The sequence below is a fragment of the Oryzias latipes genome, chromosome 5, assembly GCF_053564925.1.
Source record: "Oryzias latipes strain Hd-rR chromosome 5, Olatipes_Hd-rR_3.1".
Lineage (NCBI taxonomy): Eukaryota > Metazoa > Chordata > Actinopteri > Beloniformes > Adrianichthyidae > Oryzias > Oryzias latipes.
The window spans coordinates 11,240,588-11,264,262 of NC_136241.1; the positions used below are offsets into that span (position 1 = coordinate 11,240,588).

The window sequence follows — 23,675 nt, forward strand, 5'->3', positions numbered from 1 at the left end:
AACCAGTGAAGATCACAAATCATTGAAGAAAAATTGTTCAGAGCACTGTCTAGTGGGTCTAGATGACCCAACTCCCAATGTTAAAATGCCTAGGATAGCACAAGGGTTACGCAGTGGTTTAGCCTTTGCAAGAAATATAAATTATGGCTGTCCTAATCACCAAAGTATATTTAACTAACTGCCGTTTAACCCTTGTGCTATCCTAGGCATTGCAGACAAATGCCTATACAGTCACTGAGGAAAGACAAAACAGTAGCAGCAGTGGATCTGATTCAAACCTCTGCTGTTAACTGGCAAGAACTTCAGAGTAGTTTTAGTAAGAATGCTCCTGAACAAACAGAAAAACCTTTAGTCGTGTATCAACATGTAACTCTACAACCAGCATCCTCTGTGGTTGTAAAGCTGGCTCCATTTTTCACTCACGTGCAGAATAAAATGTGTGGTACTTAATGAGTCATGCACAGCCTTTTCAGTTAATGATGGGTACATTGAACCCCATTAGATGCAAACAGAAGCCAATAAAAGAATGTCATCATTTCGAGAAATGGAACTGCACAACAAAACATTGTGTTGAGAGTTGGGTGATTGAGCAAATGACTGGAAATAATATGATCCTGACTTTATAATCTATAGATCTTTATTTATTTTGCAGATACCATATATAGCAATCATGCTTTTTCATATAACACCATCTACACATTTAATACATTTTTAAATAGAATATATTTTTTTACATTAGGCCCATATAACAGCTAAAAATATACAAAACAATATTCTCTGACTAAACTTTTCTATTACATTATATTTATTAGCATCTTTATTGTTACTCCATTCTGTTATAGAGATTTATGTGCCATCGTTTCTGGGATAGTATTATTGCAGAAAACAGCACATTTTATATTTTTTATTCAACATTTAAACAAAATAAAAATAAAAAGTCTCAGGTTGTACGGACATTCACAGATACATGTATTACACGTCTGAGTTTACAACATCATTCAAAGGAGAAATCGCTGAATGGTAATTTTATACAAAATGATTGGACCCATTTTGTCATTGCACATTTTAACTGGCACATATTTGAAAAGTGGAAATAAAACGGATTCAAGCTGATTCCTGTTGCTTGTAGCTGCCACAAAAACACAACTCTCATGGTCCTTCCTTATGGTGATATTTACTGTCTGGCCAAAGGTTAGCATTATTACATTAGTGTATGCGTCACTGAGAAACCTTTGTGTACCTAAACGAAGAGATTTTCATGTATCTTTGAAAATAGTGTCTCTACAGAGTGTGGACCTGTGTACCATTTGGCTATGTCACACTGTGCTATCACTTATTCTTTCTGAAGGGGTTCTCTCTGAAGCTGCACTTTCTATGACGAAGGGATGCACCATGGCTTTATCAAAAATAATATTAATAAAAGGCCACAACAGATGACTGGTCAGGAGTGCAAACAGGCAACATTTTGGATCATCTTTTAAAAATGCCCGAGTGCAAAAAAATGATTCTTAATATTGGGAAGCTTTCATGTTGTCCTTATGCTTCACATAGCATGCTGTCCTTATGTAGAGAAAAAAAAATTCACAGTTGCTTTTTTTTCTTAATTCTAATTTTTAAACTAGCCCTAGAAATGTTCTCGCTGTGTATTAGGGTAATATCTCAGACAATTTGGTAATGTCTACTTTTTTTTTCCTGAGGAGTGGGTTTCTAACTGTGTATAGCTATGTATATACAAGTAAACATCACTAGTCAAAGTAGTGGAAGCTATCATAAAAATCCAATGTTCTTTCTTTGAAATTATACAGCACCTGTGGCACATTGTTCCCTTAAAACCAAACATTAAATTGGTAAACTTTCCTTCCACTGAAGTCATACAAAAGTAGACTAAAGATTTCCCAAATAACTGCTTTCAGACAGAATTGTCGAGGACATTGTGCAAAAGTGGGCTTTACCTTTGTTGTTAAAGTGGTTGTCCTCAGAACCATCTTGTGCTTATAGACAGATGCTGCTTCTTCTATGATATTGCTCTGTTGTTTCTTAATAAACTCACATGTGGTTAACAGGCGATTACACTAACTGTTGAAAGAAGAGTGTCATTTTGGTCCTTCTTACTCTCACATATAGAAAAACATCTACAAATGATTCTAAAAAAACGAGTTAGACAACATACAAAGTTATTGTTCTTTAGAAAACAAAGGAACAGTTATAACAGTCTCTTGCTATGTGTCCTATATAAGATGTTTTTGCTCATCACAGGTTTCAGTCATGCCTAAAAAAGGTTGGATCTTTCAAAATTCAAAGTTGTGCTTTTTTTAAAATTGCCTAAGAGCCTTAGGAATGTTGCAGGATTCTGACAGGATGTGATAGTGTAGGGAAATAGTGAAGAATTCCTTTATTCACACATGCAGATTTAGCCTTTTGTTTTCTATATGCTCATAGTGTCAATGCTTGAAGTTGATCATGTTTCAACCTCAGCTATAAAATCACATATTGCTTTCTCTTCATTCACTGAATTTCATACAGTTTAGATTATTTAATTCATATAAAATAAAATATATTCATGGATATTGTTTTTGTACAATAATTTGAGTTTAGTCAATGTATTTTTTATCTTAAAAGCATAACTCTACAGAATTAATGTGGGCCTCCAGATTTACACATATTCAATATACAATAATATTCTAAGTCGCAAGTACTTATTTTCAAATAAGTCTATTTTTTTCCCTCTTTGCATAATGAAGTTCATAATATCACAACAACTTTGTAGGGTGGTTTCTTTTTTTTTTTTTCTTTACCTCTGTCTTATACAAAGAAACAATGAGAAAACCAAAAACGGAACAGAAAATAACAGTGTAATCAGGTTGGTTTCACGTGTCCCCAGGAGGTAGGTGAATAAAAGCAGACATAGAAGTCTAGTGGTTGTTTCCAACCTTGATTACGGTGGAGGGCCAATCCGGCCATTAGAGCGGAGACGCAGGCAAGACCTTTCAGATGTAGGCTTCCTCATTGGCAGGGTTCTGGCTCTGGTTTTCTGTCTGCGGGTCCGGACCATTTTCCTGAGATTTTAAGATTCCCAAAGGCTTAATCATTATTCGCAGACGCTGTGGAGACAACCAAAATGAACGATGAGAAATCTCACAGTGCTGCTGATTAAATTTCAGATGAATTTTCGTTATTTCTTCAAAAAACTAGAGTGTATAATGTCATCAGAGCAGAGATTTAAGGCATTTTTCAAAAATTAGAACCTAATTCTTAAGACTAAAGAATCCAGGCACTGCTAGCCATATTTTTGTAAAAAGCATCTGCCTGGGTGCAGAGCACTAATCAACTAGCTGATTGCTACAATTAGGACAATCAACCATCAGCTACTGCAGAATCTGACACCTGCATTTTGACCCTGATAGCCTCTGTCACACTGTCTGCAATTATGGTTCATTTATTCTGTCAGCGGTTGCTATATCTGTCACTAGGGACTTCAGCTAGATGAAGGCTTCTTATTCAAAGGGCTAAGGATGCCTGCAAATAAAACAGCTCTTCTGTAAAATAAAACCTTACCAGAATAGGTACTTTCTGCCTCTGATTTGGATTATCAATTTAATCAATATGCATTGCAATCTGGTGCTGCATACAAATGCATCTTGAGTAATTTACTGAGAACTCGGTGGCTTTAAAAGTAGAAAGTCACTGTTCTACTCCCCTAATTTCTATTTATTGTCTTTATCCAGCATGCTTATGTGTTTGCTCATTGCAGAACCACTGAATCGTGTTTCTTCAATACAGTTTAAGCTCAGAGGACAGATCAAAGTTAGCTAAGCTCCTTTTTTTTCTTTTAGCTTTATAATGACAAATTAAATTAATGTGTTTAACATTTCTTAATGAATCCATTGTAAATCTGGGTGCAGAATATATCGTATCCAATGGTATTGTGAACTGCCTTTGTGGTTAAAAGTTCACCCATGCTACTTCATGAAACTCTTTTTTTTTTCTCAACATCTCAGGGCTTTTGAATTCTCCTCCGATTTTATTTTAGAGTGTAATATTGAAGCTTTAGGAAAATAATTTGATGTGTCTTGCTGTAGTTCTATTCCCTCAACACAACCTAACTTCCATTGGACAAACATTTTGGGAAATTGTCAGAGTGGTTCTTGAAAAGTTTTGCCTTTTAGGAACCCCATTGTTTCTGATCAACATGCATTTAAAGTACAAAAACTTGTTGTGGATCTGTATGCATTTGGGACTGGAAAACCAGTTGTGATGAGCCGCTGTTTGAAAGTTTCATTTTTTATACTGGAAATATGCACATTGTAGTGTGATCCTACCTCCTTGTATGTGCCTTTAAGTGTGAGGAACAGGTATCCCATGTAGCCTGGGATGAGAGTCATGGAAGAAAGTGCCATCAACCAGCCGACTCCCTGACCCCATCCAGGAAACACATAATCGCCCATGGTAAGAGGAACCATCTGCACTGCACTGAACAGGAAAACTCCCTGAACAAAAAAGGGGCGAGAAGTTACAAAAATCTATAAACATGCTGATGATCCTAAAGAATCATTGCTATCATATTTGATACATGCATTTCTGAGATCACTATCTCATTAGAATGGTCTAAATGTTCCTTAAAAACTAGGGGTGTAACGGTTAATTTTACCAACGATTCGATTCAAATCATAACGTTTGATTGCCAATCCGAGTCATAGTCGATATTGGTTTATTTGGAACGATCCGCTTCAATCAGATTGACTGACCTAAAATGGATCCAGAGCATTATTAGACAAAAAATTCAACCAGTGTGACTCAGATAAATATCAAGGTACTGAACAGTGCAGGTGAAGTTTGCCAGCTTCCTTGTATGTCTTGCAAGATAAGTGTACATTTTTAAACATGTGTACAAACAAACAAGTAAACAAGAATTAATGCATTCACATTTTAGTTTCATTAAGTTCAGCCCACTGCTAATTTTCAACATCAAAATAATACAACAGGAACATTATTAGAACATTCTACCACACTGTATGGGCTGGAATAATGGACTGTAAAGGGCTGGAATAATGGACTGATCAGCTTTTGCTGTCATCACATGTGTGTTGTCTGCTTTGATGCACTTATTGTTGACAAATAAAAATAATGTGCCTCAATCCAAATGGGATTTTCAATGTATTTAATTTTAAAATGATTTCATAATGGTACAGATCAGTGTCATTCTATTTGATTAACAGCTTGCTTCAGACAGATCAATATAGATTGGGTAAATTGATTAATCGATTAATCGTTACACCCCTATTAAAAACCCATTGTATAGAACCATGTTTTCCGCCCTATAGTGCATTATCCTTCTTCTAGGGGCTTTTCCTGCTAATTTCAAAATGGCATTTTGCATGAACACAAAAACACTTTTGGCGGGAAATGTTTTGGTAATTTTCAAAAGTTTTTTGTGTGAATAACACATGTGTTGTTAAGTTTCTTTTTTAATGACTACTTCCTGCATTGAAAAATGCAAAATTTGTTGATGATAATTTTTTTTATGAAACAGTTACACCATGTTAAAAATGTTTCAAATTTGAGACAGTGGGTTAAAAAAGTGCTCATATCAATAATTGCATCCTAAACTAACATTGTTGGGAACAAAGACTCACCAAATCACTCAAAATACCATTATAGTTACTACCAATATCACATAGATAGCCCCATAATTCATGCTAGCTATATCTAAAAAAAAGTGATGTTCAATTTCTGTTGTGGATTTCATCAAAAGCTTTAAAAAACATTGTCATTCCAAACGATTTGACCTTTCTGTCAATTCTTTGATGTAATGGGCTATGCAGGGTTAACAAGCAGAACCATAACAACTTCTAAATTAAAGGTATTTGGGACATTAGTGGACATTAATCTGTACTGATATCATGCTGTTGGACTGGTACTGCACACTTACAGCGACAATCAGAGGAGTGAAAACAACCCAGCAGGCCTTCCACCACAGACATGGCTTGTATCCAATCATTTCCTCAATGTTTTCATAGAATTTATTCACACCTGTAACCAAAAATATTAGCACGATGAACTTCAAAGATGGGCAGAGTTCTCTGTACATTTTTACAACCACATTCAAACATTTAAGCTCACTCTTAGAAACTTTATTAATTTGACAGGTTTTGGAGTCAGTGGTTTTGCTTCTATTACACTGGCAGCAAAAGGCAAAAACGTGCACAATTAATCTTTGAACTGTTTTTAAACGAAAACAAAAACTAGAAATAGACAAAGATGTTGCTCACCATAAAACCATGAAATTGAGATGCACTCAAAGAAGACCAAGAAAAGCAGGGACATTCCACTGGCTGAGTAGTAGTCAAACAACTTAAACACGTACAGCCCGCCCTGCAAACAAGGGGAATGATGGGAGGGTTAAGAAAAAGATCATTGAAGAGGGAAAAAATGAAAATAGAATAGAATAGAATAGAATAGAATAGAATAGAATAGAATAGAATAGAATAGAATAGAATAGAATAGAATAGAATAGAATAGAATAGAATAGAATAGAATAGAACAGAACAGAATACGACTCAAGGTCCCAAAAACAAGACAAAAAAAAAAACAGAAATAAAAAAACACATATAGAAATCTCAAAAAAAGATATATAAATCTAAATAAAAACACAAATTACAACCTTAAAAACTGAAGATAGCACGCGTTTTTCAATTTTTATGCAATTCATACGCATTTGTCAACAACAGATATCCTCTTGATGTCAGCATATGGACTTCATTTTCTTTTTTTAAACCAGTATTACATAAGACAATGTAACACAATTACTACTGTTAAGACTCTTATCTCAGTGTACAAAAAAAACAAATAAAAAATGACAACTTTTTAACAAATCCTTTAGATTTGGGGTTCAAACCTATATTTTATGAGTCGTTTTCTAAACTGGCTGAAGCTTATTTGGCAAGTTCCAGTTAACTGTTGGAACTACAAATATGATTAGTGAAAACAGCATGAAAAATGCAACATCCTGAAACAGAATTGGCTTTAACAAGGTTGGTGACAAATTCCAAATGGCATTCATGATGAAGCTTCCAAAATATTAAGATGTATTTGCCAGAAATCTCAGTTTTCTGGCATGAGTTGCTTTGTCCTCATGTTTACATAATTTGGGACATGATCAGAAATTTGCTCCACGAGTCTCCTGTCAGATAAGGTCATAGGGCTGTTGCAGCTCTCTGTAAATCTTCAAAGACTCTGCTCTACTTAAGAGTTATAAAAAAGGAGGAAACATCCTCCATAACTGATTGAAAAAAATAATCTGACATTTGAGTCATGCAAGCATTTTGCAATGCTCATGCAAAATTCATACAATGATGGTTTAGTTAGACCTAAATTCAGCTATTTATTTGTGATCAACAGACAAGCTGATTTCCAAACCATTTTAAAAACAAACCTAAAGACTCACCTATATTTTTTAAACTTTTATTTTATCTATTTATTTTCATCTATTATTATGTTTTTATTACCGTGTTTTTAAGACATATTTGTTTTTTGCCTTTTTAAAATTAGTATATTTTAAAATTAGTATATATTATATATAATTGGTCAACTGTTGTTGTTTTAAAATTCAAAAAAAAAAAATTAAGTAAGATTTTAAGTAAAAACTTGGCTGCAGGACCACCAAAGTGAAAGTAGAACTTTGCTGTTTTTTTTTTTACCTGTGTGATGTTCGATAGGCCAATGGCATAAGAGATGACGCAGACAATTGCAATGAAGATCTCCCTTCGCTTTCTTAGGACATGGGGAAATTCATCAACCAGAGCCGTGATGAAGCCTTCCACAGTGCAGAACTGCAGAGCCATTTCAAGACTTTGTTACTCTTCTGTCACAATAAAACCACTGAAAAAGTTTTAGGACGTGACTAAAAAACTAAAAAAAAAAAAAGGTTAAAAAAAAGAAATGAGGCAAGAACATACTGAATTCAGATGTTGGCTATCTTTGTTGGAGCAGATATGGAAAAGAATTTATTCTGAAACTTTGATGCGGTCCAAAAACAGAACTACTTCTAAATCATCTTCACCTGGCTGTCGATTCCCAGCATCAGCAGCATGGAGAAAAAAAGTATCGCCCAGAGAGGAGAGACTGGCAGCTGGGTGACGGCCTCAGGATATGCCAAAAATGCCAGGCCCGGCCCTGGTGCAAGAAGAATTTCAGTTAATCCAATGTAAAACCGGAAAGTTATAGATTATTGTCAAAATTGTTGTTACTAGTCAAAATAAAAAGTGTTAATGGAAATTCTCCTATTTATCAGAAAATTCGAAGCAGTCTTCAAAATGCAAAAGCAAGGCTACTATAAAGCAAAAATGCAAATATTTCAAGCTCAAATTTGAAATAATTTGAAATTGTAATTAGCAAGTACACGAAAATAGAAACGCCTTTTTCCTTTTTACAATTTCTGACAACACAATTAGATTGTAACGGAGAAAAACACATTGTCAGAAACAGAATATTTCCCCCTTCCAATTTTTTTATTTTTGTACCCTTGATGTATTTGTGATATGTTACACTTGTGTGTGTTGTTTCCATCGAGTTTCAGTATTGATTGTAATTACCTGAGGCTGCCACATCGGCGATGGGTCTCTTTGTTACGTTAGCCATGAATCCCACAATAGAGAAGATGACAAAGCCGGCAAACATACTGGTGAAAGAGTTGATGCAGCAGACAATGATAGAATCTCTGTAGGGGAGAGACAAAGCGCGAGGCAGTCATTTTCACGCCTGTATCAATTCCTTATCAGCCCGTCACACATTGTAGTGAGGCACGGGGGGAAGGGGGAGGTTTGGAAAGCCATTTTGCATCCAGCAAAAGAGCAGGAGCTGAATGCTCCTTCACTGACCTAGTCTTCTAAAATGGAGAGTGAACGGTTCTGGCAATTTCACTATTGTTAGGGGAGCATGCACACATAATTTTCCTGCTGACCAGTGATTGACCTTCATTGACTGTAAGATATGGATTCTACAGAAACACAAAGAGTACAGCCAAAATTCTGGAGCACCAGATAGAAGTGGGATATTTGAATGGTCCCAAAATACTGAGTAAACCAGCTGCAATGTTGTCACGGAAACTAAAATAATCCCCGCATGAGAAATCTGCACACTCTCCTCCCAAAAAAATTGCAAGCGACTAAAACCAGAGGACAAATTTCAACTTCACTTTTTTTAACTTGGTTGTAAATGAACCTGAAATGCTACATATTTAATTCACCTACCTGTATACGTTATTATGGAAGGGATTATAGCTGCCAAGAGCAATCAGGGAACCTAATCCCAGCCCGTAGGAAAAGAAAATCTGCGTGGCAGCATCAAGCCACACCTGACAAACAAAGATTAGAAAACACAGCTAAGAACTCAAGTAGAAAGTGTAGCTTGTAGACATTTCAGGCTAATTTAAGATATCTAACAAGACAAGGTCAATATTACAATCATTCCACCGCTTACATGATGCCTTGTCATGACTAAATGGAAGTGAATGTAAGTGTATTGCCATTGTATAAAGACTAAATAAAAAGCCAGGAACAAAACAAATAGTTTAAACTGTAATAATGGGGCTTTTTATGCAGGTGAACTGACAGCAAGCACACATCTTTTTTTTTTCTTTTCTTTTCTTTACCCCACCACTTCACTGACTGTGGATTTGTCTGAAAAGGGTACAGTAAAAAACCTTGATTACACATGACAAAATATCAAAAACAACCTAATGTCTCTTTTGGAAGACCCTCTACAATTATATAATTACATTCCACACCACCTTGCCTTAAGATGAAACCAATTGCCTTTTTGGGCTCTGCTGTGACTCTGCAGACACCAACAATGCAGAACTCGGGCCTCTGAATGCAACACAATAGAGGGCTTACCTCAGACTCCTTCAGTTTTTCAAAGTCTGGAGTGATGTAGAAAAGAACTCCATCAATGGCACCAGGTAGGGAGATGCCACGGCAAAACAGTATGAACAGCATAAAGTAAGGGTATGTAGCCGAGAAATACACCACCTGTGACAGATAAAAATGTATTTTAGGTAGGTTGTTAACAGTTTAATTAGAAAAACGTGAATTGTTTGATTAACTGCAACACTGGGTAACAGTTCCTAAGCACTATGACCTATCCTGTCATGCCCCCATTGACTTATGCATGCCCTAGGACAGGGGTTGGCAAACTATGGCATTTCCGGCCTGTTAAACTATTTAATCTGGCCCACTCAACTGGAATAAATTATATTTATAATACTTTATTTTATTTTATTTTCTGTAATTCTGGGGTGTACCCATAGATGATTCACAACAAATTAATTGACCTTTGTTCAGTCGCAGAAAGTTGTTTTGCAGTGATGTTGTTTTGGAAGATTTCTCAGTTTTCTCTTGTTCATGTGTGTTTTCCATTCAGGCAGTCATTTTTCATATCATTCCCACACTACATGAATGCAGCATTTCTCTAAATTTGAGTTTTGGTTGGAGATAATCATATAGACATATATTTATCCTTATCTCAACCAGTTTTACACCTGTGCTAATCAAGTTAATATTTTTCACACTTCAGTCTGGAGATGATCCTCTGTTATTAGAAAAAGGCTGGCTCATCCACAAACATTAGCTATTTAGTCAGACAGATAGGAAAGCTAAGTGCAATTTCCACTTATCCTTATCCAGATGTATTTGCAACCCCCTCTAAACTTGGTAAACATGGGAGTGACAGAAGGCATAAAACCATCAAGTAATGTACAACATTTATCAAAAGTAAAATCCAGTATCATTGATCAATTTGTAGCTTATAATTTGAATGTATTTGTCATATTTGCCCACTCACTTTGCCAGTCCAGCTGACCCCCTTCCAGATGCAGAAATAGACAAGCACCCATGCAATAGCAAGTGTAATAGCCAGTGGGACTCTAACCGCCCCAGGCTTTTCCAGACCATCGGTCAGCTGGTGCATGTTACGTCTGCAAGAAGGAAGTGAAGCTGTATTACAACAATGCACAAGAAATGATTCACCATCTCACTGAATTTCATATTTTTTTCACACATAAATGCACAGAAAGAAATATGTAATTTGAATAAAAGTTCCTTCATGGGACTTTTATAAAAGTCCCTTCATGGCCCACCATGGATGAATGTGTGCCTAATTGTTGTAGCAAACTGGGTCTCCTCATTTGACCCGTTTACAAAAGTAAATGACCATGTTAGCTTTAATATGTTCACATTTCTGTAGTCTCACTGTGATTTAAAGATACTCAGAGGACTATCTTACTCCCAGAACTCCACTACAGCACTGGTGAGGTTTCCGGTGTCTGCAATGCTGTAGTTAGTGTAGCAGCGATCTGTGTTCCAGGAATTGCCACAAGTTTTCCACGGCAGATCCTAAAATTGAAAGAAAAAAACACACACACACATACACACACACACAAACACACACACACACAAGGACAGTCCTTTTTACTCTGACCACTACTCGGACCACTCTCCCACCGCCGGGGTCCCATTCTCTCCGGTTGTCAAGCAGCCAAGACCACAATGCTAATTTGGGACAGTGGATTTCATGCTTTTCTCAGAAGACTGAGTCCTTTATCAGAGAATGCATTTATCAATACATTCTATAAGGTTCTAATTATGTGGGAAAGGAAGTAATAAAAGTCATACTCTATTAGGAATGGTGTGGCCTGAAGCAAAGTAAGCTGGCAACGTTCCTTACATACAACCACTGAAAATTACTAAGTAAATACAAAAAGAAACAAGAAGATACAAAAAAACATAAACAGGGAATCCTTTTAGTTGGTATTTTTGAGTTTTTAAGAAAAAAAAATGAGTGCATGACATACTCACAGTAGTGAAGGAGTTGTACAGATAGTAAATAGCCCAGGCAATGATCACAATATAATAGATATTTAGCCAAAAAGACAAGACAGCGGCAGCCAGACCCACACCTGCAACAACCAGATAATACAAATTTGATAGCTAATCTTTTAATTAAATAAAAATGTATTTTTATGTAGGTTTTTGTCAGTTCCTATATCTTTAAGTACCTGATTGTGATGAAATAACCCACTTTACCACTTTTGTCAGTGCATGTTTTTTTCCCAGACTATACAAACTAACTTGCTACATCCCATTAAAATAAGGGTTAGAAATATAAAATAAAATTTAAAAAAAATACCTTTGAACAACGGGGCCAACTTCCACACTCCAAGACCTCCAATAGAGGTGTACTGACCAAGAGCCGTCTCGAGAAAGAACAGGGGCATGCCAGCAAATATGAGCGTCAAAAAGTATGGAATCAAGAAGGCTCCTAAATGAGAAGTAACAAGCAAAGGTATGAAAAAAAGTAAATAACATTATTATTCAATATTATCCAGAGTTATTTGGTAGATCTCAGAATGCGCCGCAGACCAGGGCAAGGTTATTTTCTTGTGGCTTGTGCGCAATTACGCACGGATCTTGCGTGGAGCCTAGACATAAAATCGATTTAAATTCAGACCATCCCGGGACGAAATGTCATATTTAGATGTTAAGAGCTCTCATTCTATTTCGTGTGCAGATAACCCTGAAAATCCCCCCCTAAAAAAATCCTGATTACCTCCGCCGTTTTTTCCACATAAGTAAGGAAATCTCCAGACATTTCCCAGTCCGATTGCGTATCCGACACAAGAGAGTAGAAAGTCAAATTTTCCACCCCATGTTTCTCTCTCAGGTATTTCCTTTTTCGTCTTCTGCACCTTCACCACCAAGGTTTTGGGTTTGTCATTTGGCGTGGTGCTGGGCGCATCAGTCACTGTCTCCGTTAAGACGTGCCCATCCGAGGCTTTGGTCCCGTTGGTAGCCATGATGCTGACGGTGTTTTTCGGTTAGTCCTGACCAGCAGAGAGATGAGAGCTTCAGCACCGGTCCTGACGTGCAGTGGTTTCTCCGTCCTGTGCCGAGGGTCCTCAGAAAATAGTCGAGGGGAAACGGATGAGCAGACTTATGCAATGAAGCAGGAATTGCAGTCGGGGCACCAAAGTGACGATGCAAGCCTAAAAGAGAAAAAATATACAAGTGTTAAAAAAAATGCAAGGGAAATGTCAGAAAACAGTGAATGCAAAAAAACAAAACAAAAAAACAACAGGTTTCTTTTCCCCCTCTCTCTTGTTTCAAAATATGTAACAAGATTAACTCCTGAACAGAAAAAATATTTTTATTTCTTGTAACATTACTTTAATATCCTACAGTTTTCACACATAAGTTTAAATATTAAAACAGTAGACACAGAATCTGTACATAAAATGAGAAGTTTTGATTAGAAAAACAAAACTCTACTAAATGGTGATCCTTTCCCCTCACAGGATTAAATACAGACTCCGCGTGCACTAAGAGGCACTTTAAACGGCCTGAAGTGAATCCATGCTTGCGGAAATTTAAAGCCTGTTCTTGTCCTTGATTCATCGTGTTCTAAATTCAGTGGCCCATTTCCCACTGCTTCGATCCAAGAGCCGAGCAATTAAACACATTTAGGAGTCAGACGCAGAACTTAACGTCTAATGATTCACCTGGAGAGGGTAATATAGCTTCAACCATTATTTTCACGTTGTCTCCATGGGACAACGATGGACGATTTTTGCCTTTTTAATCTACATTTATATATATATATATATATATATATATATATATATATATATATATATATATATATATATATATATATATATATATATATATATATATTTATTGAATATGCAAAATAAACGTTTTTTCAAATACTGGTTAAAAAATTCCCCGTGCGCGCTCCTTGCGCCCTTGGTGCGCGTAACTGAAAGAGCGATCAGAGGCGACGCAGGAACACAAGTGTTTCTTCATGTCTAACATTTGTCAGACGTCTTAACATTTTGGATTCACTAAATAAAACGGACATTGTCTTGGCGCATATTGCGTCTATCCCCAAAATCTGCTTCTGCTTCAAAAAGTGACTGAAGAAGCGACGGGTCGTTCATCATTCTCAAATGTCTCTGAGATTTTTCTTTGTCGACCTCAAATCATAAAAAGGTGATGCACAGGACCACTTCACCAAAGCTAGTATTTTTGGAAAGAACACTTTTTGACTTGGTCCTTAAAAACTAAGACATTTTAGTATAAAACAAACTCACCAATTGTATACTTACAAAAAATTTGGCGTCTTGGACAGATTGTTTCCCAGATTTAAACATCCAATTTGAAAAAAATTACTTCCTTTTAGTTGCGTAGTAGAAAGGAAATCAGAAAAACTTTGCATCCGATGGCACTTAAGCAGTTGTGAAGTCCAGAGGAGGAGAGAATGGTGGTCAAATGTGTCTTTGAGAGCGCGGTGCTGTCCTTAAAGGAGTGGTGCTGAAAGAAAGGAGGGGAGCAGAGACCGGAGAAGAAGCTGCTGCCTTCTGGTTTAGAGTGAGCAGGGACGTATCATGGAGCACAGGCTCCACACTCTCATCTACACAGCCCCAATGTCACCTCAAAGTCAACCCTCCCCAACTCCAACATTTCCACCACTGAGATGGCAGTGGATTTGAGAGAGGTTCATCCTCTTGTCTCAAGGCTTTATATCCTTACTCACATTGCTTTTTTTTTTCTTCAAATCAGCAACTTTTTTCTCTGTCCCACCCTCTTCTGTCATGACTCACTCAGTGGCCAGTCAATGCAATAGTATGGTCTGCCACCATTTGTTCCACAATTCATTTTGCCCTGAAGTAATCTCCAATTTAAAGTTTACTCTATTTAGCCATGAATAACTCAGACACATGCTTAAGTGACAGTCTAAACGCCATTTGCAATCCCGTTTTAGATGATTTACACTAGTCTGCAAAAGGGTCACCCTTTGATCAAAATAATGCTGCATCAGTTGCAGGCCTTCCAAAGCAGTGGATGCAGCAGAAAGATGCCCCAAGCTGCTGTTGCTGCTGGCAATACAAGATAAGAGGTTTCCAGCCAATAAAATGAGTCAGGGTGTTTGAGATAAATTGAAAACTGTGCTTATAATCTTCTTAGGCTGCTGTCTTCCAAAATGAAATACCCTTGTGGAACATCCCAAATGTGCAGTCTTTATGCCGACTTTAACTCCCACACTGAGATAAAGTGTTAAGGTCTCAGTGGGAGATTGGACTTTGTCATGGTTCAAAGTTAGTAGGAGTTAAAGTTTGAGGCAAAGAGTTAACTCAATAACTTTAAACTTTAGCTGCTTTAAAATTGAGGCAAAAACAAGAAAATAATCAGATCCTGTTTAAGTTTTATTCTTTTACACTTCTTAAGTCCAACTAAGTGACGCCCCTTCCCCAGACTTTGTCACTAACAAGAAAATGTTTTACCTTATAGGTCATTTTTGTGTTGCTTCCTGATAAAGACATTTTTTGTTAGATTTTCCAAAGAATGAATTTAATTGTATGAACTTCAGGTTGCACTTTTGTCTTTACATTTTCCAATGCTTTGCATTAGTATTGCTGAATTGTATGCCTTAAAGTCCCACTGTGATCCTTTCGAATCTATTTTAAAAGCGTTCCCAGTGGTCTTTTAATTATGATTACGCCATTTAAGCCAAGATTAACTGTGTTCGTCCATCAGTTGTGGGCGGGACGGTTGGAGTGGAGTAAGCCTTCTCACATTTCCCATCATTCCTTTACACTATTTCATTAGCTTACAGCCCCATACAATCTCAAACTAACACAAGCAGTGCAACAAAAATGGCGAGCAATATTGGAGCTATCCAGTCGTGCAGTTCTGAGCCAGATGCCAGCTCAGCTGAGGAATAAAAAGATGTACATGGATCTATTTGTCTGCAAGCACATACATCAGAATGGAGCGCAGCAGGGAGCTTGTGTCTTGCTGTTTGTTGTCGGTCGTACGCCACATTTTCAAGCTTTTTCCAATAGCATTTTAATAAAGTAATTCTCAGAAACACAGTTTATCCTTAATTTTCCCCATATACATCCTCCGTCATGAGAAAAATGCTACAAGAACATGTTAAAACACCAAAAACAACATTTTCATTGGAGTGGGTCTTAAAAAAGCTGCCTGGCTTGCATTATAAAAACACAAAGGCTTGTCCAAAACCTTATACCTTACTTGTACTTCTACTCTTCTTGCACATCAACAGAACAAAGAGAGGGCATTTATGTGGGTGTGTTGTCTTTTCATGAGCCTAAATGAGTTAATTGTCATTCAGAATTCACTTTAGAATCAGTGTTTCACCCCCCTTCCTATTTTCCTGTGCCTCTGAACACATCTGGTGAATCTTTATATGATATCTCCATCTGTGGCTTGTGTTTTTTTTATTCAACATGCTGTAGGCTGTGCAGCACTCAGTAAAAACAAAAGAACGCCCAGATGGTGAACCAATGAGGGGTGAGCGAACCTTCTAATGATATGAAACAAAATTTGAGTTTCTAATCCCAACTGGCTGATTGGGCCACAGGCTGTGGCACCTCTTATGTGCAAAAAAGCTTCCCATTAGCCTGCAGCTTTCAAGCAGAGAGGGATTCAAAACGCCACACTGAAGAGGGACCTGGTGTTGTGTTCGTGGTGCTGGCCCCACCTGACGGTGCGCTTGTGTGCACTGAAGCTTGTAATTACAAAAGGAGGTGGTAGTAATAGAGAGGAGAATACGGGCAAACACATAGGCAGAGAGCTGGCCTCATGTCGCTTTAACTGCAAGCTTACGAGGGACAAAAGACATATTCGGAAGCTACTCAGCAGCTCATGAGGGGAAAATGAAAAAGGAAAATGCAGATGATGGCACTAAAAATGCATTGTAAAATTTCAGTACATTGCTCATTTGAGATAATTGCAATCGTTCTAGTCTTTCCTAGATTCTGTAGAGATGATTGTTGTCATACATTCATATCAAAACTACACTTATCGGTGGAAAGAAATTCTGCCCAATATACACAATCTAAAAAACATGTATGTGATGAAAAATAGCTCTAAATATGGGATTTTCTGTCAGGTAGAAAATAAACTGATGATGCAATCAAAGTGTCGAGTTGTTAAATGTGCCCTTGTTTTAGTTTATTTACGCTTTTTATTTTTAATTTTGTTTAAATAAAACCAAATGGTATTAAGCAATACTGGATATGTTCAATACTAATCATTAAACTCCATTAGTTTACATTAAAAACTAATAAAAAAAAACTCAAATGTCATTATCCAATCAGGGATGTCCTATGGAACCTACTTTTTCTGGTTTCTTATTTTGTAACATTTATTTCTCATTTCATTTTGAGTTCTTGAAATTACTTTTGCTTTCCTAAATGTTTCATTGTTTTTTGTTTTAAATTTTTTTTGGAACTGTGTTTTGGTTTCTGTAATTTTGCAAAGAAAAGAATAAAATAAAAACACTTTTGTCACATTTATTCTTTTCTAAGATCTGTTTTAAAGTACTTTACTGTTTCAGTAGAGAGCACTTAGAAGCTTGAAAAAAAAACCTAATTTCTTGTTTTTTCATTCCAATTAAATTGTGTTATTGTCATAGGAACACCTTAAATTTGGATCGTTCTCTGTCAGATTCAGGCTGAAAGGAAAGTAAACAGCGAAACAAGAAAAACTGTCTTCTCAGTAGTCTTTAATACTTTTAATACCCCATAATTCTCTCGCCCCCCCACACACACACACACATTTTTCAGGTGGTCCAGAGGGAAGGACCCCTTGTCAGGACCTGTTATGCGCACCACTGCAAGCCGTTAGAATGCGTTTTGCCTCTTAATTGGTAAGACAGTTAGGTAGGGTGCTGCTGGGCCTCTCCAGAAGAGCCTCAACGCGACGTTTCCGCTTTCCCTGAAAAGATGGACACAAAGTGATGTTTCTGTTGCTGGGCAATGCACAAAAGAAACCCCGGGTGCATTTCTAGAAAAGACGGAGTGAAAACACAGCAACAAAGTAAAACAAATATTGGCCTCCTTCCCAGCCTCCCTCACTTCTCTCATACCTAGTGAAGAATTTAGAAGAAGCTGAGGGAGTTTATAGGGGGAATGCAAAGAAAATTTGTTTTAGCCAAGAAGTGTAAATCTGTCCATGTGGTAACATCTTAAGACACTTTGCTGGACAATATAAAAAGGGAGAAAAGGTACAACAATGAAGTAGACAGTGTTTAGTATTTTACTTCTTAGCTGGTTCAAACTTATGTAGCCCTCATGATCTATTCCCTTTTTACATTTGCTAATCTTGTTTATGTAGATGTTTAAAAATATTGCTAAACTTTTTCTGTCCAGATTTGAGTTCTCCAATCTAAATTACCTCAGTGATCTGCTGATCAACCAGGACTTTCTTTCGTTTGGGCCAGAACACGCATTTTGTTTTTAAATGAATCTCAATTTCACAAATGTTCAGAGAGCTGTGTCTGTTCATATCTTTGTAAGCCTTTACACAGTCCTGCAGTATTATCCGACATCAGTTCTAGAAGGCTTTGACTATATTTATCTTTCCACTTTAAGGGTTCATGCATGCTTTTTTTTTTCTTTTTTTAGAATCAGTCATGGACAAACCTGTCACAGTAAAACCACATACAGAGTTGTAAAGCTAGAAAAGCTGTGTGGAGACATGCAAGGAGTGATGTATTATCTGTCAGTTTTTCATGACATTGATGTGATAGTAAATGAAAAAAAAGTGGGTTACAAATTGAGAAACGCTGTCTAAACCCTGCTGATGAAGATGTGAGATTCTCATTCTACTTCCAATGAGTGACGTGTCTTCTAAAATACATATCAGTTAAAGCACAACTCAATGGAGTACCTGCATTAAAATACTTTATCTAAATCCTAGCACCATATGGTCTTCCTTAGTGGATTTCTAGTTTATTAGGGGGTTCTCACTGCTACAAGATAACAAATACGAAAACAATAAAAATTAACCAAACTCTATTTGTCATTCAATATATTTAAATGATTAAATGTGACTTGTGTGTACTATGTATAAGTCCAGATATGTCTATTTATGATTAGGAGTAATTATGACGTCATCAAGATAGCATCATCTTCTTTTATTTTCTTTATTTTCAATCGTTTTATGACTTTTTAAAAGGGTTTAATATAATAGCAACATTTTTTTCTTTTGTCTTTTTTTTCTTTGTTTTTATTACTTTAAATAAAACAAATGAAAACAATTCTTGGGACTTAGTTGATGGCTTTTAAATTTGTTGTCTCTGCCACTAAGGCAAGCACCTGGGAGAAAAGTATACTTTTCTATCCAAGATGTCAATGGTGACCTTTGAGTATTAAAGATACAAAATGGTTTATTTGCGAAAATAATTAACAAGTACCGGTAATTAGAACATATCATTTGATGTAGATGAGCTTCGAAGTCAGTATACAATTGCACATGATTATCTGTGCGCCACAACTGTAAAGAGTGTAGAGGATTGCAGTCGTCATACATACTCAGTGAGTGTTTAATCATATCATCCAATTTATATTCACTTTGACTACCATGGAAAAAAAAAGGCTTTCTCAATTTTACTGCAGTAGCTGGTTTTCAGTACTGTTCCCCAATCTCTCTTTGATGCTCCTAGTCAAGGTAATTGAGGCAGACAGAATGCCATCCGGGAGTCAGGGCTGATATTTAGACTTAATGGCTTTTTGAGAATCTGCATCTGCTGCCACCTGCACCCTCGGCATAGGACTGGCTGATGTTACTCCAACCTAAAAAAGCAGCACACCGGTGGTAAGGATTGATGTCACTGTGGCATTGTTGAAATCTTTTGCGATTTTTCTTTCCCCTCCTATAATACCAGAAGATGGCATTAGCTGAAACTGAACCCAGGTCCAACATAAAATGGATCAACTTTAAAACATTTACTCTGCTTTCAGAAATAAAAGATTTAGAAAGTTAACAAATATGGGGAAAGTTAAATTAACCTGACATTTAAAAGCAAGCCTTCAACAAAGAAAATGTGTAATGATGCATCAATCAAACACTGTAGGTGGTAGGTAGGTTTAAATCAGTCGAGACTACACAAAAATAAAGGACGTGGTTAAATGGGGGCAGTGGTTCAGTTGTTCACTTAGATTGAATTAAAACTTGGCTTTCAAAGATCTTTTAATCCTGTACGGCTGCAGCAAAAGGCAGGGACAAAAGAGACGTATGAGGGACATACGTATATAACGCTGAGGAAACCAATTAAATTTTTTTATATGGAAAAGGCAAGAATGTAGTCGCATATTGAGTTTCGGGGTTGAGAATGAAGGCAAGTCGTACAGCAGCTCTGATAACTACAGTAGGTGTGGGTTCAGAGTGAAGACCAGAGGCAAAACTTGCAATCAGTCTCTTTAACTGCAGCGCTCCTCCAACTCAAAGCAACTGTCAACTGCTACTTCAACCGCCTCATTAAGTTTTATGGGATCAATATTATGGGGTTCCAGGGGTTTCATTTGAATTTGGTCTGCTCTGTCAAGTGCTTTATTGTGTTTGGCTGCTTTAAGCCTCAGACCTTTATGGGTCACGATGGCTGCTAACAACCAACTGTAATGTGTGCAATACAGTTTGACACTACAAACATTCATAATTTGTAGGCTGCATGGTGGTGCAGTGGTTAGCGCTCTTGCCTCACAGGAAGAAGGCCCACGGTTCATGTCCTGGCCGGGGGACCTGTTTCAAAACACTAAAAGGGGACCTTTCTGTGTGGAGTTTGCATGTTCTCCTCGTGCATTCGTGTTTTTTTTTCTTTTAAAGTGAACATTTGTGGTCCAAAGCACAGTTTTTTGCCAAAATCTTCTAGAATAAAGTGTAATGCGCGAGCTTCACCTCCTGTCCAAACTGAAATGCCCTCATTTACATTTACGCATTTACTTTTGTAATATGATCCATTTTAGAGTATTTACAATGTGATGATCAGCTCATTTTTTGGAGGTTTTCCGTTTGAGAAATCAAGTAACACCTTTTGATGCTAAAAATCTCATTGATTTATTATTTCACCAAAAGTTTTACAGTGTGCAAACCGTTTTAGATTAATATGAATATCTTCAAAACTTATACAGATTATTAATGTATTTCTGTACAAAGATGACTAAATGTGTAAACCGTGTAAATTCAAAACTGAATCGAATAGAATAGAATCAAATTGATTCTGGAATTTATTGGTGAGACCCATCCCCACTTATTACAAAGGAGTTAAAAGCGTTTCATTTCAAAGCATTTCAAAAAGCAAAATTATATTGTAGCATCAATACCTATTTAGTTACTCATTTATCATAACAGACTAACCGTCAAAAAATGTATGTTCAAACAGGGAGATCTATTCATCACATTCACACACTGATAGCATAATACATTTTTCAGCAGAGTTAAAATGAAGTAGATGTTCTTATGTAATAGAGGGACACTGTTGTATATGAGTAGATGACTAAATACAGCAAATTTGAACACAGGCAGCAGTCTATATATCCAATCTATGAAAATAGTTAAACATTTGATTTGCAGGACTTTGACACATAACCTCGTCTGATAAATCTACATTGGTCTTTAGGACTATTTAAACTTTTTATGTTCTTCTTTTGAGGGGTGTGTGTATGCTCGTGTGTGTGCGCATTTTTATGTGATACTCTTTAATATCCGGGTAACTTTTCTGTATATGCATGACTAATGATGATGAGTGCAGGTGTCAGCAATCTTTCCATGTTCCCCCACTTATCCTCCTATTCATTCAGACTGTTACTATGGTAACCAATGAATGGCTTATCACATGAATGATTGGTGCCAATCCACCAGTCATTGGTATCATAATGGACACCCACTCAGAAAAATAATAGTGAATTACCACATAGCAAAGCCTTTTCTGAAGTGTCGGCTTTTAAAGTTGCCCTGAATGTCCAACACTTTTTAAACTGTAATGCAAATCAGAAGATTTCCCACATTGCATTAAACTATAACTGTAAGATACTTCCTACATGATGATGTTACTTAATCTTCTCTGTAAAATGCATGCCAATGAGCATTTTGTCATTTAACAGGCCAAAACCCAATACTAGACTAATTGAAATTCTATGAGTGCTGAAAATGGGTTGACCATAAATCTTTGATTTTCATTTTGTTTTAGTTGTTTTTAGTTGTTGAGAAAAACCAATGAAAAACAGTAGGGTTTTTGCTATTCTGTAGCACAAAGTCTTGTGTAGGCCCCTTTCTTGATTAGTGTTTTGCCCTGCTTGCACTTCACATGAAAACTTTCAATGGGTTAATGTTCGTCAAAATGCTTAATGGCATAAGGGCCTATATTTAATGCATTGAAATTGTTTTGGACAACACACTAAATTGTCATGTTTCACTAACTTAAATAATATAATATCGTTTTCTTCAATGAGCCAGCCTTCCTTTGTTTTGGGTTCCTACTCATTTTTATGTAACTTCACAGGAGATGTTAAAATACATCCCTAGTAGTTAAGAGGTATTCTGCAGTTACACTTAAATGTTTTTGATGCTTGGGTCCCGATGCAGGGGGCACTCCTGGCCTGGGGGTCTCTCCTCCCCTCCTGGTCTGGCTGGTCGGGCTGGCGAGGATCTGGTTCCCTTTATGAACACACGGTTCACTTCGACAGCATGCATGTTTCTCCACCCCCACATGCACGTGCACACTGCCACACTGCTCCCTGTCTGCTTCATCCCTCCTCCTAACCCACAGTGTATTGATGGACAGATGTCTTCCACTCGTCTTCATGTCAGAATTTCACCTTTGATGTAATATTTGTCTTTCCAGCAGATCTGGTATAATTATTACAGCTTAAAATAATAACTTATTCATATCAGTGCTTGTATCCCCCACTTTCTTACCTCTCCTCCCTTTACTCTCTTCCACCCCTCCCTCTCACATTCTTCCCCTCTCCCTCCCCACACACACTAAATGTAACTAATAAATAAAAAATAATACAACAAAAAGGGGTTTATACAAATCTACACTCTGGTCTCTCGAAGATCTATAACCTCTTTTTGTGATAGTAAAACCTGTCTAACACAAATGCCCTTCAGCTCTAATCTGTTTGCTCAATTGTTGGACAGGACAAGTAAAAAAAAGAAAAGAAATGTTTTTAAAAAGGAAAACAGTTCTTGTGGTTTCTTATGAATAATAACCCAGGTTTGTTAAATTCCATCCATATTTCCTAAAACAAGATGTTTTAAGGTCTTCAAATTTAGTGCAAATACTGAGAGTTGTGATACTGTTTTTTTTTAAGATTCATTCTTCAGGTTTGTGCTTTGATCACTTTCCTGTTTGTCTTTTGAGCATTAACACACGATTTCAATATCAATCCCCTCAGCTGTTTCCTCTCTTCTGGTTATTTCTTTTTGCAAATCTTTAGTCAGCTTCCAATAAAATGACTTCACAGAGGCAAGGATCTTTCAGTTTTTCTATAGATGCCTGATGGCTGTTTTTCATGAGATATGGTGAAAGATCACAGGCAGATAAAACCTAATTGCCATATAAAGTCTGTCTTTGAAGTTCATGTTTGTCCTGTTTAGAATTCAGTCTTTAGGAAATAGAAAATGTATTAAATCCCTACCATGTTACATAAAACATTTCAAAAATGGTTTGCTGTTAAATTTGCCTACTATATTTGTTTGTATCCTCCAATAAGGCTGGAAAAAAACATTTAGGTATTACTTCTTTTTTCTATCATAAACATTTCCCTCATCATAGGGCACATAATAACACTTCAGTCAGACAACTCATGC

At 36.8% G+C, this 23,675-nt stretch overlaps 1 protein-coding gene across 2 annotated transcripts; it reads right to left on the reverse strand.

The window, feature by feature from the left end:
• Positions 1-619: 619 nt before the first annotated feature.
• On the reverse strand, positions 620-14,724 carry slc6a1b (solute carrier family 6 member 1b). Of its 2 annotated transcripts, none has more exons than XM_023954879.2 (15): positions 14,162-14,724; positions 12,604-13,039; positions 12,184-12,315; positions 11,853-11,953; positions 11,281-11,390; positions 10,840-10,972; positions 9,894-10,028; positions 9,249-9,352; positions 8,592-8,716; positions 8,060-8,172; positions 7,698-7,829; positions 6,270-6,372; positions 5,930-6,030; positions 4,320-4,487; positions 620-3,101 (listed from the first exon to the last, which is right to left on the reverse strand). In XM_023954879.2, exons 2-15 carry the CDS (start codon positions 12,848-12,850, stop codon positions 2,988-2,990), a joined length of 1,818 nt encoding a protein of 605 aa, XP_023810647.1. In that variant the 5' UTR covers positions 12,851-13,039; positions 14,162-14,724; the 3' UTR covers positions 620-2,987. The 2 variants fall into 2 exon arrangements, with proteins under 2 accessions (XP_023810647.1, XP_023810646.1); XM_023954878.2 differs by having other exon boundaries at positions 14,147-14,552.
• Positions 14,725-23,675: the final 8,951 nt, after the last annotated feature.

Bases quoted from the DNA above. Each gene is read 5' to 3' on its own strand.
- slc6a1b (XM_023954879.2), bottom strand. From the start codon at position 12,850: ATGGCTACCAACGGGACCAAAGCCTCGGATGGGCACGTCTTAACGGAG. The intron at 10,973-11,280 runs GTAAGATAGTCC...TCCTTCTTGCAG, and splicing joins GCTGTAGTGGAGTTCTGGGA to ACGTAACATGCACCAGCTGA. The intron at 8,717-9,248 runs GTAGGTGAATTA...TCTCCCCTACAG, and splicing joins TTCCATAATAACGTATACAG to AGATTCTATCATTGTCTGCT.